Source organism: Bombyx mandarina, chromosome 16 (genome assembly GCF_030267445.1).
Source record: "Bombyx mandarina strain Sakado chromosome 16, ASM3026744v2".
Classification (NCBI taxonomy): Eukaryota; Metazoa; Arthropoda; class Insecta; order Lepidoptera; family Bombycidae; genus Bombyx; species Bombyx mandarina.
The window spans coordinates 6662152-6682216 of NC_143222.1; the positions used below are offsets into that span (position 1 = coordinate 6662152).

Below are 20065 nucleotides of genomic sequence, written 5' to 3' on the forward strand. Positions count from 1 at the left end.
TGGGTATTGTATTGTAGATAGTCAGCGTTTCGGATCCGACGGTAGATTCTGCGAAGCACTGCTCTTGCTAGAGCCAATATTAGCAAACTTTCGCCAATATTAGCAATTGGTAGACTATACTGTGCTCGTATGGGTATTGTATTGTAGATAGTCAGCGTTTCGGATCCGACGGTAGATTCTGCGAAGCACTGCTCTTGCTAGAGCCAATATTAGCAAACTTTCGCCAATATTAGCAATTCTAAGTAATCATATCTCAATAATTGAGTTTATACATATGAACCACCCCATGGTGAGTGTTTACCGTCACCCATAGCCGAGTCGAGCCGCTGCTTATTGCTCGATATCACAGTTTCATAACATTTTATGGATTTATTTGGGTTCAAATTTTACGAATTGTCTGACATATGTATTTTTAGATTGGTCTGATGTTATAGAATCAGGACCAGACAAGCAGAATCATATTATTTATTCGTGAGAAGCTTAAATAAAACTTCTAAAATGAAACACATTATTACCTCACATTAAAAATCTACCCATAAACGTTTCGTCATACGTTGTTTTCACATACCCGAGTTTATGTAAATCAAGTGTTTGGAGATTTCTAGAGTCGACAACCTCATTGCGTAAAGGTTAATAAAAGTCATTAACATATGAATTTCGGATACACCAATACTCTTTAAATTCACTCTTAATAAATGCGGTAATGTGACATCTAAATACGGAAGTGATTTCATTTGCGATTTCTGTTTGAATAAATCAGCTGTCCATTAAGACTACAAGACTGATCGTCTAGATCGAGATAAACATTTGAAAGTTTGAGATTCTAATGAGCGCTTAGTTTAGTTTGAAAATTAACATTAGGCCGTACTTTTCAAATGTGCTTTTTCAAACTCTATGTCCATAATTTTAGATCACTAATTGCTTCCGATCTAAATTTATTTTAAACTTAATAATGTGAATTAAGCTATAATAAGATAAATGCGTATTTGTTTTTGGATGAATTTGGATCTTATACCGGGATATATATTTAGTCTGCTAGGACATTGTATTTTATATGTATGCATATTTTATACGTTTTTTTTTAACTCAATCGTTACACTAATTCCGGATTCGACTTGCCAACACCACAGGTTAAGAAAGAAAAAGAAATTTACAAATTTATATTTTATTGAACACAAGATTTATAGGGAATCTCAATAAAATGCATATATGGTTACGACAGTCATTTTAGTTTTTAAATCGTTTTATCTCTTTTGATTGTTTTGGATGCTGAATCAAAAGACAAAATAAAACGTTATTACATTTATGTACCACATCTGAGGGCTGTAAATGCAGTGCCGTGTTTTTAAAACAGCTGCTTAAGATAAGAACACGACTCGAAATATGAAATTTAAATCATAAAAAGTAACAATAATGTATATTGAATTCTTGGATTATCCTATATATCGAAGAGAATCGAAAGAATCGTTATTTGAACTTGAATTCATTGAAACGTTTTCAATGATTGCAACGTTCAGTGCAGCGCCTTCTTAATTTCCGGAAACTTGTAAAATCTACATGAACTGGTTCTTTTATTGGTTTACGTGATCGTTATATAAAATCACGTAGTATGTTATGTATGTATATAGAACTAAAGGTTAAATCTCATTTTAAATTCCGTGATTAAGGTCTATCTCGTTATTATTTAAAACAGGGATCTGTAAAGAGGGTTGATATCACTTACACACCATGACTTAATCAAGTGAAAAGTTTTTAAATAGGTTAGTATTTTGTATTTAGTAAAAAAATAGAGATAGGATGTTTAAAGTAATTTAGTTAGGGGGTAGTGGTTTAGGTAGGGTATTAGTTAATTTAAAAAAAGGGGTCTCTTGGTCAAAATTATTTAGGAATCTGTGATTTAGAACATACAGGTACGCCAAAATTCTCCCTAACAACTACATACACTGCATTCCATCATCATTGCTTGGTGAAATTGATACTTTATTTTCTAGGTAAAATTGCTCTTTAGAATAATTTACATATTGAGAAGTAGCAAATTTATAAATTCACATGGTTTATATCTGTTGAGTAGTAAGGTAGATTGACAAAAAGATGGATTTAAAAAAAAATTAAACTTTCTCAATACTATTCCACAAAGATAGGAATGCAATCATGCTAAATTTATTTATCACATCCGCCCTATCAGTATTTTTTTGCCGGAGGAAGAAGTTTTATAAATATCTTAAATGTTTAAATTAAATGTTGATAATTTATGTGATAATGATGAAATGATAATTTTTATTCAAGAGAAATTATCTCAGATTACCAAAACTTCATCGTTCAGAATATATCAGTAAACAGATAATAATAGTTTTGGGAGTATAGGTGATTTGAAAAATAGCAGTTTTTTTCTTTTAAATTCAACATCGCTGGGACTGTTTTCCTTATCGTGGTCAAAAAGTAAAAAATACGCTTCACATTGGATAGTAAAGATCTCGAATTTTAATTAAAAACGTACAATTTCTCAACTTTCGTTGCTCTTTAACATTTCATTTATATAGAGGCTCAACGCGCAAAGTGAGTGTGCGGCTAATTACATTTGTATCTTCAGACGTCTGCAGAGGAATTCGTATCTTGTTTATTGTTATTTATGGTTCATTATGGACGATGTGTTAGCAGTAGAAACGAAATGGTTACAATCAGAGCGTGACACGTCCGCGGCCCGCGACGCCTCGTCACTAACTGAATTGAGAACTCACTAAACCAAATTAATACAGCTTAAAACAGTTCAATGCGAATTAATTTCTTTTGATCAGGTTGTGGACGATCGAAATTTTTAATTGGATGCGTTTTTAGGGCGGTTGCGATGCGGGTCGATCGATTCTTTTTATGTTTTAATTTGGTAGTAAATTCAGTTTAATGTTTCAATTAAAAAATATGTATAATGCCTTGATTTCGAGCTGCAGATATGTGGTTCTTATGATTCAAATTGTTGAGTATAAGTATTTGTGAACAGGGCCAATAAAATTTCATGAACTTAGCTAATTTTGACCAAAAATGACCAATGTAATTTAATTAGAAAGTAAAGCAATCCTGACATAAGCAAACATACTCGTATGATAAAGTAGAATAATATTAAAACCTTAAAAAACAATAAAAGGTACAATAGATCCATCGTGGAAAATATTTCACATTTTTTACAATTTGTGACAGCGAAAGATACTTATTACAGATAGTTATTACATTGATTTTGCGATAATTTTATATAATCCATATTATATATTAATTATACATATTATATTAAATATTATAAAATCAAAATAAACAAACAAAGAAAAAATAACCAAAAGACAAAAAGACAAAAAAAAAATTGGTAATTTTAAAAGCATTTTCATTAAATTATTATACATCTATCGGCGATCCGGTTCGAATCCCGTTTTATTATATATTATTATATGACTCCAATCTAACTACCGTGCCAACCTATGCCGTGAAGCCGTAATGCGTTTCAGTTTGAAGACTTGGGGCAGCCTTGTACTGTAAAAACAGAGACCTTAGAACTCATGCCTTGAGGTGGTTATTTACGTTGTAGATGTCTCCTCCGGTAACCAATTAACACCATGTGGACCGTGAGCTCGTCCCCCGGCTAAGCAATAAATAAATAAACACTACTTGACCAAAAAGGTGACGAAGATTTCGCTGATTTTATATGTTTGACATTAGACTCCAAAGTGAATACTATGAATAATTGTTTTCAATTACGATTGGAAAAGACTCCATGAGAGATCCACATGACGCAATCGCAAAATCGTTGATGGACCAAATAGCTTTGGCGTGTGGGTTGATGGTACTTTCCAAAAATCGTTGATGCAACAAATCAATTGTTTCAAGCGTACTACGACGGTAGATGTAACGTTTAATTGTAACTAGGTTTTTTTTTATTGCCCCTTTTTATTGCTTAGATGCCCTTGTGGGCAAACGAGCATACGGCCCACCTGATGGTGAGTGGTTACCGACGCCCATGGACTTCAGCAATGCCAGGGGCAGAGCCAAGCCGCTGCCTACCGCAATCTTAATGTCACTGCGAACGAGCCCATATGGCAGCGTTGCCAACTCTACCAACTTTTCGGTAGATCTACCAACTTTTAGTGTTGTAATCAAACCTACCACTGTATCTACCAACTTTTGAGGTTTTCAAAAAGTTCAAATCCATCCTCCATGAAAATAATATTGAACAGAATTGAACTCTATATCTAACGCGATTCAATCAACAAATAACTGATCGTAATTCTTAAAACGTTTCAATTGAACACTATCAAAATGAGTGAAAGAGAAAACGAAGAAAATTATCCTACTCAAAAATTAAAAAAGATGCATTACAATCAAAATATTCTCCACTATGGGAAAAAGAAGAATATTAGCGGCCTGTAATTCTGTTTTATCATTGGATTTCTAATAAAAATTGTTCAAAAAAGAAAAGTAAATTAAGGATGCCAGATTCTTATTGGAGGGTCTCTAAAAGACTTGAAAAGTATGGGTGGTAGATCTACCAAGGTGGTAGGTAGATCTACCAACTTTTCATAGTAGGGTTTGTTGGAAACTACCAACTTGTAGAACCCTATCTCCCACCTTAACGAATTTCGAGTCGGCAACGCTGCCATATGGTTAAGCAACTGCCGCGATTCCATTTACGGTAATCGAATTTGCGTGTACATTTTCGTCAGTTAAATTCTTAATTATTCGAACGGAACGATAAACGCGTATTTGAGTGACTCCGTATTAGCCGATCCAGTTTCTTCAAACAATCTTATGACCGTTAAATTTAGGTGCGCAATATCGATCGTAATTTACCAAAATAATTTCAGAGCTTTCTTTGCATAATTTGTGTCACTGTAATGATTCTAGTGAATTAAATTTTTGTTTTCTATTTTATTTTATTTTTTCAGTTAGTTAGGATTAATAACACCATCTTTATTTTTATTTTATTTTTTCTTATACATGCTTGCCCGCGTAACCGGGGCGAGTAGGTGAGTAATCATGGGGCTCTAACCTGAGGACGTTGCTAACACTAGACCTAGCAAGAGCAGTGATTCGCAGAATCTTTATTATTAACATGTATTAAAAAAACATTTGTATTGTTTTCTTAATGGAACTAATCTGGTTGTAGGTACTTTGAAGTCAATAATATTTTGATTTATACATAATTTTGTAACAGAATTTATATATGACTTTTAAATGTTGAGTCTCAATTTTCTCATACCTAGTTAGTCTCATATAGTAAAACACTTAATGTTTTATTTCCCTTTATAAAAGAAAACGAAGCTATTACAAAAGGTGTAATACTATTTACACATTTAGATTATAATTTTTATAATGGCTTAATTTTCTTCCTATACAGTACAAATCCATATCGCAAACCAATCTTTAGAAAGAAAATAAATGTTGGCATTATAATATAGCAAATTTTCTGACTGAACATCTCATATTGTAATTGGATTTATATAATATACTAGCTGTCCCGGCAGACTTCGTAGTGCCTCAATCGATAAATAAAAGACCTAAACTTTTGTATAAAATAAACTTAAAACAAACAAAAGGAATCCGTCCGACGGGGAACACATCATGGGAAAACAAAATTGTTATTTTTATTTAATTCCGAGCATTTTCATATTTATCTACCTTTTAAACCTTCTCTGGACTTCCACAAATAATTCAAGACTAAAATTAGCTAAATCAGTCCAGTCGTTCTCGAGTTTTAGCGAGACTAACGAACAGCAATTCATTTTTATATATATATAGATTTCAATAATAACTTAATTCGCATAAAAACGTCTTTGCTTGACGCGATTTTGTGCTTTCATTCAGTTGTGTATTTTTTTGGTATTGTTCGAATACTGATACATTTATGACTTATGAATTTCCAGGGAATGTTATGAAGGCGATTACAGTTATTGTTCGTGCGATTCCGAGAGCTGTGCCGATAGCAATAAGTGCTATTGTGCCGAACCTAGAAAGGGCACGATACAGAGCTCCCAAAGCCTTGAGTACCTTCGTAGTCCTTCGCAAAGAACTTACTCAGAAAGGATGAAGAGATACGATGAATATGACGGCAGAGGCTCGAGGACTAGGTAAGTGTATTTTTTAACCGATTTCAAAAAAGGAGGAGGTTCTCAATTCGACTGTATGTTTTTTACCTCACAACTTGACTGGGTGAATCGATTTTAATGATTAGTTTTTTATTAGAAAACTGATGCTTCCCGTGTGGTCCCATTTCAATTTAGTCCAGTACTGATAATGGTATCCATAAGAAAACCATATAAGTCTTAAATTTGCATTAAGTACGTGCGCGACAAATAGATGAATAAACTCAATATCACGCCAACCAATTTCGATGATTATTGTTTTTAGTGTATATTAATTTGTTTTGGAATGTCTTTTTTTGTCTATTTGAAGTCGGTTTTTGTTAAAGCATGTCTATTTACAATTATTATCAAATGGTATGCGCTGACGACATTTAGGATCACTTACAGTTAAGCGGCTTATCAAGACGTGTACTGCCCATCTTGGGACTCAAACATGACTCAATTGACTCACAAAATCTGATAAATAGTTGAAAATATTACATGTGTGAATCTTTGGTAGTATTTTAGAAATAGTATTGGTCTTATCTTATTATTAACACTGTTACTTCTTAACTTTGCGTTGTTGTGAGATAATCCTCCTTTTGATTATTCTTAGAGTGGTTTTAAGCTAAATAGGTCACAAATAATACAGATAAATCTGAAAAGCAATCAGCTCTTTTATCTGAATAGCGGGTTTCTGTCTGAAATCATTGTTCCTTAGCCATGGTGGGTTACCATGCTGATTGTTTAGGTGTGAGGGTTGCAGTTGCTTCGTTGTAGGTCACAGGTGTAGCGGGCAACGGCATAGGGAAAAATACCTACCGAGCGAAATTTTTTTGCTAGACTTAGCTGCTGTTAAAATATTGTTGAACGAAGCTTGAAATAAAAAAAAAATAACTCACTTTAAAATTGTCGATAACTAGATACTTGCTTTTGTCTAATATTCTCTATCGCAGTGGGCTTTTAATTTAATATTGGTGGGACGATATGGATTTTTTTTCTTGCTTAATAAACTGTCTGGTTTGTTGGAGATCTTCTGACATCTAAAAGTTTTGCGCAACAAGCGCCTGTGTTTTGAATCGAGCAAAGCTCATATTGTAGTCATTGAATTAAAAATTCGAATTATTAAAATATTCTTCTTTTTCCAGTATTATTTAAAATGTATGTTTCTGTGTTTGTCATCTACATGGCTCGCGGGCCTTTTTTTAATTAAGTTGGAACTCTTTATAATTGCTGCTGAAGCTTCAGAGAAGGTTTCTGGTGTAATACCATCAGACTTTTAACGAATGGGCTTCTTTCGTACATCGTGAATGAATTTAGTTGTTTTAAAAATATCATATGCCTGAGATTAAGCTGCCCTAGTATTCACGTTAAACGTGTTTTTATTTAAAAAAACAATCAAATATGTGTAATGATTGAAAATAATTTTCAAATGCATTGTTTTTTTCGTCTATATGTGTTCACGGTCCGTCTAGTGTAGGGGACGCCAAACTTATTTTGTCTACTGCCCACTACTTTTCACCTACTTAAAAACCACTATAGTAAGAGTTCAGTCGGTGTCTAAGAGCCATTCTAGATGAAATTACAAATCACCTCCCATGCCTCTACACAACGCCCCCATTTTTTTCTGGGTCTCTTATCGCCCCCCTTTAGGCCAGCAGCGCCCACAAGGGGTGCCTTGTTGCCCACTTTAGGAAAGACTGGTCTAGTTTGAAGCGGTGACTGAAGTTCTTAGACATCACAACGTGGATGCCGTCACCAGCCCCGAGACATCGAGGTTTAAGTCTAAGTTGTATTATGCCGTGATTGTTCGACTCTAAAAACCGAGAAGCAAAAGTGCTTCATGGTAGAGATAAGGAGGATGGTAGTACTTATCCGTGTGGACTTACATCTACCACCAGTGAATGACGGATGATGATTGCAGTACGCTGGTTTATATAAAGAGAGCTGCCAGCAGCTGTCCAGTCTCCGTTGAAAGCCTTAGGTGCCTTTTAAGACGTGAGAGGAGATTAGGTGGTGCTGTTTTAGGTTGGGCACGGGTAGGCACCACTGCACTGCCTATTTCTGCCGTGAAGCAGTAATGCATTTCGATTTGATAGGCTGGGCAGCCGCTGTACTGTAAAACTGAGAGCTTAGAACTTATGTCTCGAGGTAGGTGGTAGCATTTACGTCGTAGGTATCTATAGGGCTCCGGTAACCGATTAATACCAGGTAGATCGTGAGCTCAACCAAGGTAAGCAAAGAAAAAAAATTAAAATTGAACCTTATAATCGTTTTAGGTCAAGTGCTGGTAACAGAAGACGCGAAGGGCGCAGGACTCGGAGCTCTGACAGCCTCGCGCTCGACTACGAGCTGCTGCTGCAGAACAAGCCCAGGGACACCAGGACCAGGAACATGCAGAGACTTACCGGTATATTTAATTCCTGATTTATTTCTTCTATCTTCTTCTTAGTAGAATACTTCATTGCTGAATGTCGTGTCCCTGAAAGCCCTTCGTGGCTCTTTGTACCATCAGCTTCCATTTACTTCGGTTTTCGGCTTCTGTCAGGGCGTTCGCAACAGAGAGTCCAGTGAGCGCAGTTATCTGATCCGACCAACGGTTTGGTGGCCGGCCGGTGGGTCTTTTCCCTTCTACCTTGCCCACCACAATCAATTTTTCAAGGTTGTCTGGTGGCCGCCGAGCAATGTGACCAAAGTAACCAAGAACCTTCTGGTAGCAAATCGTCGATAGTCTAGTTTCTATACGAAGTTGCTCGAGGACAGATTTGTTTGTTCTGTTGGCGGTCCACGGTATGCGGAGTTTCTTCTATACTAATACATAAATATACAGTGGTTTTTACGGATGTTCCGTTATAACTACTGATCTATGCATCCGATTGACTTGAAACTCGGTATCCATGAAGAAAATACAAGTACTTAATTGATAGGCTAATATTTATATGAGTGTTGGACTCCCTAATAATAATGACAATAAATAATAATGTTATTTTTGAAATGTCCAGCGAAGCGGGCGAGTATAGCCCCTGATATTGTTGAGGTCAATGAGCGACAGCCATCCAATAATCATCCGAAAACCATCCAATAGGCTATAATATGCTCGTTTGCTTAGAAATTCAATAAAACTGATTAAAATTTAAAAGACATTACATTTTGGAACGAAGTTCCTTATGGGACGATGCGGAAGGGTACCCTAACCGGGAAAAAACGTCCGTAACGTAAGATTTTTACTAGTAATGCACACAGTGTACGACTTAACTTTGTAATAACGTACAAATTAATAACGCACACAGTGTACGTCTTAACTTTTTAATATCGTACAAAAAATAACATATTTTTTTACCATTCATCTGAATGATTAATTATCAATATATGTAGTTCCAATAAATGTAGCTCCAATAAATGTAGCTTAGTTGTTAGATTGCGTATACAAATATTTTCATTAAAAATTAATATTCAATAGTAAAAAAAAGATGTGTGGTGTCGTGGGACACCGGATAGGAATGAAGATCCTTATTATAAAAATATTAATTTTAAGTTCTATTCGCGCTATAACGAAAATAATTATTCGGGTATACATTTTTTAATATATTTTTTTTATTGTTAAAAAAATAAGCTACTTTACAAAGTTATCAACTTTATTTTATTCACAATGATTTATAAAAAAATATATAATAATACTATACAAAGAAACAGCTATTTATATGAATAATAATAACCGTCATCACGTAGACTATACATTAGACACTGTATAGGCATCATACTAAGACTATACATAAATAATAAAAATCTTACGTTACGGACGTTTTTCCCCGGTTAGGGTACCCTTCCGCATCGTCCCATAAGGAACTTCGTTCCAATAAAGTAACTAAGTAAGTAAGTAACGTGTTGTTTAAATTTCAGTTCGAAGCACGGGAGCTGGTTCTCACGACGCTTTGAGCGTTAAGAAATCCGCTGAAATGGCCGCCTTGTTCGCCGATGTCCGTCTCTCTCAGCGCACCGATGTTAGGTCTCTGGCCGGGGGGCGCAGGCCTAGGCCTCCGCCCCTGCCCCCGACCCCGCCCAGAGCGGCACCGTCCCTCGCAAAGATGTTCGATCATAGACCTTTGAGCCGAAACGCGAGCCTTGAAGACACTTTGGGATATTTACCATGATTATTAAAATTTGATTACGTTATATTTAAATAATATTTTAACCGATCCTAATTCAATGAATAAATAAATTTAAGACAACTCTCGGCGCATTTTGACATAAAATACGTAATAAAAATTCTACGAAATGTGAGAAAAAGGGTTTTTAGTCCTAGTTGAAAATAAACTAAATCAAAACACTACTCAGAATTACGAAGGGATCTTTTATTATATGAAAACGCACAGGACACGAAGTAAACGAGATTCCTAAATAACGATTTTAATGTAAAAATCTATTATAAAGAAAAAAACGTATACCGCCTTATTCATAATAATAAGGGTTCGCTGTGTATCGATCGTGTTTAAGTCAAAAAGGAACTATGTATCTAGTTATTTATTATCCGAAATAACATTTTATACATAGCGTGCAATAACTCAGTCATATTATTAATTATTTGAATTTAATAATTTTAATTTTGTGATTTCTAATGACTATAGCTATTAACGGGCTTTTCGCGTGGCGATTATAAAGTCTTTCAGACTTATTCGTATTCATAAACATTTTAAATATATTTCGATCGACAATGTAAATAAGGAGAAGCGATTTTTTGAATTGGTGCGTGTTTTTTCTTTTCACTCTTTGAATTTACGCGCTATTATTTAAAAATAGAACGCAATTTGAAATGACGTGTTCCATGCACCATTGTAAAATTTTAACGGCTCACGGAACTCCGACGTATATTTTGAAGACGTCAAAAGGAAAATATATCTTTATTAATTAAAGAATTATAACGACCGCCCTAACGACAATTTTAAAGAGAACTATATTTTTTATTCAGATTTTTAAAGAAACTAGACCGGAACTATGTCCAATAGTAACCTACTATACTAAATAGTAAAAATATAACTACTATAGTAAATAGTAAACTACTTTTAGACACCCACCTTCGAGATTCTTCATCAGATCAGCTCACAAGGATCGCGCACCTATACAATCATCCAAATAATTCTTGATATCCGAATTCTTTCAGATGTCTATTTCAAAGCTAATAATATGTTTACATAATTTCAAATGACGACCAATAGAATATTCTAGTATAAAAGTCGCTTTACTGAACTAAGTCATTGAAGTCATCGAGATAGAAACGCAATATTATTTTAATTTATTTATTTTGATATTTTGATATTTTTCAATTTAAATATAATTTGTTCGGTGCAATCTAATTTTATTTAATTTTATCTAGTTTTTATCTCTCTTTCAAACTATAACACCGGAAATAATTTGCTAAATATCTGTAATGTAAATTTGGTAAGTTTCTCTCTTTAAATTACCAAAAAATCGTCGCACAGATTTGTGAAATAATATAAGCAATCGAGATATAACTAATATTTTCAATTTTTGAATGTGAAAGTTGATATGCCTTTGCCTCTAAGATAAGATTTAGTGTTAAAAAAAAATTCGTGCAATTTCAGTGCAATATAAAAATTTTTGTTTTTGTTTTTTTTATAAGTCGGCCTTGTGCAATATATGTTTTGTAAATAAACGAAGGTTCTATATTTACTATGTGTTTTATTAAGCTATTGCATAGCTTCTATCGCGGGCCTTGAGTGCGGCGACTGAATCAAGAAATTCCGTAACGGAAATAACTTGACACCCCCACTACGCCTACTATGTGGCTCGCGTTCAACACGTTCACACGTTGCGCTGGTGTAGTGTTTGTGAATAAGCGTGCGGCGTGACGTCGCGCTGCATGAGCATCATGAAAAGTCTGCCCATCTCTCTCTCACGCGGTCTAGCTTATGAGTGTGAAGGGGACAGTTAATGTTTTGCTTTTGTTAATGTTTATAAATATAGCGTGGTCTTATTTTTATTATTGTTTTAATATTAAATTATTATTGTCTAATTGTAATTGCATAAGTTGATAAAAAATGCTTTGCAATAGCTTTACCGCGGCAGTCCCCGAGTGCCAGACGTCTTTTTTTTCTTCGTACGTAGTTAATTCATATGTAATTAAATAAAATACTTAACACTCTCAAACATTAACGACTAAGAGACATTTTCAAGCTGATGTTTCCAAGTTGTTACATCAGATACGTACTTCTATTAATATGGCGGTACTACGCGAGGAATGTTATTGACATCTGGTTAATTGATTCGCGCTAAATAGTCTACGTGATTGAATGCATACTTAAATTTAATTACTGTTTCCTTAATTAAGTTTATCTTTACGTAAGAACTTTGGTAACCATATGGCGCTTTCCAAAACGGTTATGTGAAAATACCGAATCGATTAAAGGTTATGGTATAAATAAAAGCAAATGAAAGTAGGTCAATCAATGTACTATTCGCATTTGTTTTTAGCGGAAATCAGGTACTGTAGTTAAAAATATTTTCACTACAAGAAAATAGGTTTGATATGTTATATTTATTTATATTTAAGACTAGCTGACCCGGCAAACTTCCTAATGCCTTAATAGATAAATAAAAGATCTAAACTTTTGTATAAAATAAACTTAAAACAAACAAAGGAAAAACAAAATTGATATTTTTATTTAATTTCGAGCATTTTCATATTTATCTACCTTTTAAACCTTCTCTGGACTTCCACAAATAATTCCAGAGCAAAATTAACCAAATCGGTCCAGCCGTTCCCGAGTTTTAGCGAGACTAACGAACAGCAATTCATTTTTATATATATAGATGTACTTCAGATATTTTTGCCATTATTTCCGAGGTGATACTTTTTAAGCGGCGATTCGATGATCGATAAATTGACGTGAATCGAGAGTAAGCATTTCAGGATGAGTCACATTTTGTTACATTAAAAAGAAAATATATTTCTACGGAAGTATAGCAAAAGAGAATGAAGTCTGCATAAGATTACAAAGTGATTTTCATTCATCTTCAGCAAAATGGCAGTAATTTAGTGAAGACTTGCGTATCGACAGCACATTGACAATGTGATTTCGTATAATCATAGTCTAATGACCTTCTACGATACAACAGTTCAGTTTTTTTTTTATTGCTTAGGTGGGTGGACGAACTTACAGGCAACCTGGTGTTAAGTGGTTACTGGAGCCCATAGACTTCCACAACGTAAATGCGCCAGCCACCTTGAGATATAAGTTCTAAGGTCTCAAGTATAGTTACAACGGCTGCCCTACCCTTCAGACCGAAACGCATTACTGCTTCACGGCAGAAATAGGCGGGGTGGTGGTACCTACCCGCGCGGACTCACAAGAGCGCGACCGCTCACAGCTGGAGTCCTGCAAGGTTCCGTCCTCTCTTCGCTCCTATTAAGTTTATTTATTAACGAAATTCCCCGGGACGCGCTGACCCAGTTAGCCTTATTCGTCGACGACACGATCCTTTACTATCGAGTAAAAACAAGTCCCTGATCGCGAGGAAGCTCTAGAGCACAGCCGTAACCTTAGGACAGTGGTTCCCAAAATGGCGTATAGACATCAACCCAGTGAAAACCACAGCGGTGCTATTTGAAAGGGGAAACCCCACACGGATTTCCTCTCAGATTAGGAAGGATTAGGAGGAATCTCACCCCCGATTACGCTCTTCGGCCGACTCATATCCTGGGCCAGGAAGGTCATATACCTGGGAGTCACCCTGGATGCAGCCATTACTTTCTGCCCACATATAAATGGGAATGGATGACCTACAGAGAGTTAATGTGTATTTAGGCCCATGAGTGAAGACTACACTTGCATAGGTTATGACAGAACTTATGCAAGTTTTGTAGACTGTCACTTTGTTATGAAGGGACAATTTACTTCGCTTGAAGATCATGGCATAGAGTCGACCGATTAGAAACGCGGCTAAGTCGCGTACTGACTTAATGTGAGGCCCGAATGTCATCCCCCAGTCGAGAGTGACGCTTAAGTACTTAGCCTTAGAAGCTCACGGTATGGGCTGGCCAAAGATTTTAATGGCGGAAATGGTGATATAGCGCCTATTTCGGGACGAGATACTAGCATAGTAGTATCGGGAGAGCGACCCCTTTTGAAGAGCGCGGCTGTAATTTTCGTGGCGTTGATGTCGATGCGCGACTTCTGAAGCCACTGTTCTAAATTGGGTGCTGCGATTGGAAGAGAGTCTCATTCTACCGTCTATTATTGTAATATGGCTACAAGAAGTCAGGTAAAATATTATTTTACAAAGTTGTATGCTTATTACACTTCAAAGTATGTTTTTAAATTAAGAACTCAATATTACGTAAATAATAACTTTATTAATATTTTACAAACAAAATATAAATTTCGAACTAATTGTGGGGATCACATTTCACTGGAAGATATTAGTATTTACAAGAACAATGACGTGATTGGCCAATTAAAACTGATAGTTATTATTAACATTGTCAAATGTCAGTCCATTTTATTGTATTTGTCGCATCTAAGTTACTATGATAAAAGAACTTTTTTTTTGTTGACTTAATTTGTCTTGTTTCAAATTTAATCACGCTTAAGATATTCAAATTTAATGTACATTCGTTTAAAATAATCAATTTGTGACTTTAATTACAATCATCCGAATACATTTTATTTAATTTTTAATTTGAAAACCATTACAAAACTTTTTATAATATAGCACAATAATATTTTTTTTATTTGTTTACAAGATTAAATGTTATAATCTAAAATAACGATTAAGGTACTTGCATACGAATCCACTATACGATTTTTTATTTACATAAAGTATTTACTGTCCGTTTGTTTGTTGTATTATTGTCCATTTTTATTATTTAAGGCACTATTCTATTGAAATTATGATTAACTAACCAATACATATTATGTATCCAAGTCATAATGTCATCTAGAGTTAAGTTTACAAAACTGAATATCGATGCCTCCAATGAACCCTACGATAGATAACTCCAAATTCGCAGGTTTACAGGAGGAGAGTTTAAACGAAAAAAGTTGGTAAAATCTTTATTATTGCAGATATATTTATGGTTTTTCTTGTGTAACTAGCTGATTTACTTTTGCTTCGAACCCCATTAATAATGAATTTGTAATACTTTTAAAATAGTGAAGCGATTTGCGTGAAAAACGAAAATTTAAAAATTTTGAGTTAGGACTCGTTTCATTGGAGGCATCGAATAGTCACGTAGAATGTTAAGATTAATCTGTAACAAAGAATGTTTAGTACGCCACGATCTATGTTTGGTTCCATTTAACCAAATATACCGAATATACATATTTTTACCTTACATTTACGGTATGACTAATGAATATTTGATTTGTTCCCCAGCATACCAAGACCATTTTCATAAATAATACGCAGAGTGTTGTGATAAGGTAATTTTTTGAATGTATTATAACACGTATTATATGTATGTACATAACCGGAAAATAACATTCAATTTTCAATAGAAGTCGTTTTGATTATTTGATATTTTATGAACCAGCATTGTGTAGCCTAAAAACTTGCAGGTCAGCAGTTGTTAAATTTTATATGATAAAAATTCAGTTATGATTCGGAAGATAGGCATTATTTCGCCAAAAAATGCGGTCCATTGCCAATTTGTTGTCGACTGCTGACTTTTGTCCACTTTAGAATGCTGGCCCACGAAATGTCAAATCACTAAAAGTGTTTTTGAATCAGCAAAGAAAATTGATTTAACGCCATTTCATGTGTTTTTTTACATTGTTTTGGCCATGCGAATAGTTCTTTCCACCCTGTATATTTTGAAACGTGTGCGTATCCTATTATATCTATTATGGCATGTCAATAAGGCCTGACGGTCCCAAGTCGGCCCCTCGGGATGGGTTCGGCGTAGCTGTGTCGGAACTTGCTCGGCTGTCTGTCGGCGAGCTCACGGTAGTCCCTGTAGTCCCTCTCGTAGAAACGGTCCCTGTCCCCTTCTGCGTAAGACTGGCGCTGATCTTCCAACAGCCGCGAGCGACTGAATGCCCTTTGTCGGTCATTCCAGTCTCTTCTTCGGTCCTCTATCACCGGTTCGATGATTTCATCTTCGTCAATACGTCGGTCCAATTCCCTCCTGTCTCTGTATCGATCAAACTCATCTCGGTGAGGTTTCGGTTCGATCCTGTTCAAGTATTCTTCGGCGCCATACTCGAACCGTTTGGCATCTTCGCGTTTGCGTCCCACCCGTGGAAGCCTTTCAATTTCTCTGTGTCCTAGGTCAGTGACATCGACGTCTGGCCTTTCTGGCTCCTTCCGCCTGTTTGGTTCTCTGTATCGCTCCAAAGGAGAACGCTCCGGTTCTCGACGGGAGCTTAAGTCTCTTCTATCCGGTCGCTCGTCCCTTCTTTCTTCCTCGGGAGAAGAAGTCGAGCGACTATTCCTTTCTAATATGCTTCGTCGAATTGCCATGTGTTGTTCTAGTTCGCGGTTCAATCGCTCCCGTTCAAGATTCATGAACTTTTCTTTTGCTACGTTGAACCTGTCCTTTGGTGAAGTATCGTTGATTTTCAGGCTCCCTTCGCTGGCTCCTCGCTGCAGTTTTCCGAATCGACGATCTTCTACTCTGTCTATGCTTCGGTTAGAGGGCTTAGCGTCTGCAACGTACCGTCTCCTGTAGTTTGTGTCGTCGATAAATTTGTCTTGTTTCTCCTTTCGGTCTAGGGATTCGTTTCGGAAGCGTCTTTCGAATGTGTGATCACGGAATGGAGCTAGTTGGTCACGGTACTGTTCAGAGAAGTCTTCGTTGTATCCGCGGTCGTAGTTCCGAGGAGAAAGAGCTCGTCTCGGCGGAGATACTCTTCGCGGGGAAATGGCGCGGTGCGGGGAGGGCGCTCGGCGAGGTGACGCAGGACGACGCGGTGACGTGGCGCGACGTGGTGGTGATGCGTCGAAAGCTTCATGCATCATGTAAGCAGTGCTCTCTGCCCAGTCTTCCTCTGGAAAATAAAACATAAAATTAATATAGGATATGTATTGATATAGTATTGTTCTACAATTTTGATTTCATATTTCTTGGTAAGCAGACAGTGTAATGGATTTTTTATTAATCAATCGTAATAAACAAACAAAAACTACATCTTCACTTTCAAAGTATTTGTTATTATTAATTATACATTAAATTTTTTCATACATGAAAATTCATGTATGAAACTATCTGTATTTATATGAAAATTGATTAACTAGTCAAAGTATTTGTTTATTTTGTGTTGATCAACGCTTTGATATTTATATATGTACTCATGTAATTCATCATTCAACATGTGTATTCATGTAATTTCGTATTCAGTTTTCCGGCATATTGAATTAGATAATCGAAAGGACATGAATATTGAAAAAGAATATTTAAGAAATTATTATAATTTCTGTTTTCTTGCACAATTAAATGTAGGCTGCTAAACGAAATCAATTTATAATATTTCCAATGGCACAACAGTTCGCTGCTCCGTTAGCCCAGTTTAAACGAGCATAATTTTATGCATGCTACTTTGCAAACATTCCTTTCGTCTTGACCCATTGTCGCTAAAACAACTTGAAGCGCTAACGGTACATCTCATCTTCGATATCTGTTTTAACTGTCAAACAAACTCGTTTCGAAAATCTAATTGAAAGCGTTCCGCCATTTTACATCGATTGGCGGCCATCTTGTAGTAAAAAATCGCACTTTTTAATAGCATGGGATTTGGGTAGCACTATGATTAGACCTTTCAGTTTCATTATATGTATTGTTGTGGCACGCTGATCCAGTTTATTAAGAGCTATATTAAAATGGCGATAAGATATTCATTTGTTTTGCCCTGAAGCTCTTCATTGTCCGCTATTGTTTGAAAGTTGGCCACAATGATCCGAAAGTTTTTTTAATTATTTTCTCCCATGACAGATGCGTGTCGGAGACCATCAATACAAAACTAAGCTATTCATTTCCACACAAAAAAAAAATCTAGTGCGTTGATTTATTTTATTGAGAGCGGAAATTTTTAACTACTTATTTCCACATCAAGAAAATCGGAACGGTAATTATTAATAAATTAGTCAATTATTTGTTAATTTTCGTGACGTTAGAGACAAATCTAAACGCATCAACCTGCTTAAAAACAAAACGTTCGTATTAAGCCACAGATAGCAATGTTCTTTCTTCAATATAGTCGATTACATAAATATAAATCGAACTATCTATATTCTCTATATAATTGTAACAAATAAAAAGTACTATCAAAAGCCATATATTCGTTTTGCTACTTTGTAAAAATATACATACGGGTAAATATTTCAGTACATTACCTAGGTATGAGTGAGCCCCAAAGACGTGACATACTGTGTAAAACAAAAGAATCATAAAAACGCTAGATTACATACTTAAGCATTGAAAATGGTTTTTCATCCGTCTCTTTTTTTCATTAAAATGCCTTTAAAATCTTTTGTCTTTGTCGTGCCTTTTGTCTTTTAATTTAGGAGGCGTGGGAAAACATTACTCGATTCTTTGTGAAAATCTTATTCGCCCTGGGAACTAGGAGGTCCTACATTACTCTATAAGTACTTTTGTCGGACAATATTGTTTTAAATAATCATAGTTACTCAAGGAATGAAGTACAAAGTTATTATTTCTGCACCTAAACTATCAGATTAATTGATAATATGATGATAAGTAAGGCTGTAGAATATGTAAGTAAAATGGAGGCGGTAGACAATGCAACGCATATAACTATGATCATTTTATTGTCTCTGATGGCATATCGAGACAAGGTTGGTTATAGACTGAAAGGCTATCCAAAGAAAGACTTCTATAAGTTTTTATCTCCAAACGCTAATAAAAACCACATGCAGCAGAAGAAAAAAATAGCGAAGGGGTGGGGATTCATAGATAAGATCCCAAGATCGGTCAATTGTTTTCTGTCCCTAAATTCATGGTCAAATTGAAGCCTAATCCATAGAATTCTTGCTAAATTTACGAATGAAGGTTTGTTTAACTCTTTCAGAATATACAACGGCGACCCAATCGAATGTACTCGTATAGGTGTTAGATGGTGATACAAACCGTTTCGTAACATCATCGTTTTCAATGACCGCCTGCTGCGCTCACACCATGAAGGTTGAACAAAGATCTTGAACTATATGAGAGCAGTTAAGTGCTGTATTTTTGTATGCCAGTACACATCTGCTAGTGTACGGTTTGAGAGTAATTGTATTTCAATAACGCACGCAAATCTCTTGAGATTCTTTTTCCTTAATCCTTTGAGCGCGAGTCGTAGATAGATAGAGCGGCTATTGATGCGTGTAAAATCCGGAGCGTCGGAACACCGACTATTGCGTTTGATTATAGATATTAGCTATCGACTAGACTTTACAACGGACGTATTTTAGCGCGCGCACGTGTAACTTTTTTGATAATAATTCATTGCATTGATTTTCATTTAAGTATAATTTAGTGGTTTTTTTTCTAAAATCCTTTAGTAATTTCTGCAATACGTGAATTTAAGCTCAGCATTGAAAGAGGTAAACTTCAATTGGTATATAAAGATACATCAATATGCTATACAGGGTGTATTTCTCAAATACGGTAAGAGATAACGTCAATTGTCATTCCGAACGCGCTAAGGAAAAAATCGAATGATATTTAATTTTGACAATTGTTGTTTATGTATTTGCATTGCATGTGATTTAAAACAATTAAAAACGAGTTGAAGGACGTGATTGAAAAGATTTATATCGTGTTAATGGGCGTAAGATCTCACTTAACTGACGGTGCTTATAGATTTTAGGTCTAAGTCTCAGATGAATTGTGCAACGGATGTCCCACCATACAAATCGCAGCGCATTACTGCTTAGTGGTAGAAATAGGCAGGATGGTGGTATCAACCCCAATTCGATTACAATACTTACCTCTTACTAGCATCGAT

At 35.5% G+C, this 20065-nt stretch overlaps 2 protein-coding genes across 6 annotated transcripts in view; one reads left to right on the top strand and one right to left on the bottom strand.

Annotated features, from left to right (window-relative positions):
* Positions 1-11787, top strand: part of LOC114246757 (uncharacterized) — a 51234-nt gene extending 39447 nt beyond the window's left edge. Inside the window, exons 6-8 of the mRNA XM_028179437.2 lie at positions 5904-6107; positions 8381-8511; positions 10002-11787. Of these exons, the coding sequence (XP_028035238.2) occupies positions 5904-6107; positions 8381-8511; positions 10002-10252 (586 nt within the window). The 3' untranslated portion in view covers positions 10253-11787. The remainder of the gene's footprint in view (positions 1-5903; positions 6108-8380; positions 8512-10001) is intronic.
* A 2665-nt stretch (positions 11788-14452) lies between these two features.
* Positions 14453-20065, bottom strand: part of LOC114246796 (uncharacterized) — a 103898-nt gene continuing 98285 nt past the window's right edge. For all 5 annotated transcript variants that reach the window (XM_089733996.1, XM_089733993.1, XM_089733995.1 and 2 more), the window contains one exon: positions 14453-17107. In XM_089733996.1, coding sequence (XP_089590122.1) covers positions 15972-17107 — 1136 coding nt within the window. In that variant the 3' untranslated portion in view covers positions 14453-15971. The remainder of the gene's footprint in view (positions 17108-20065) is intronic.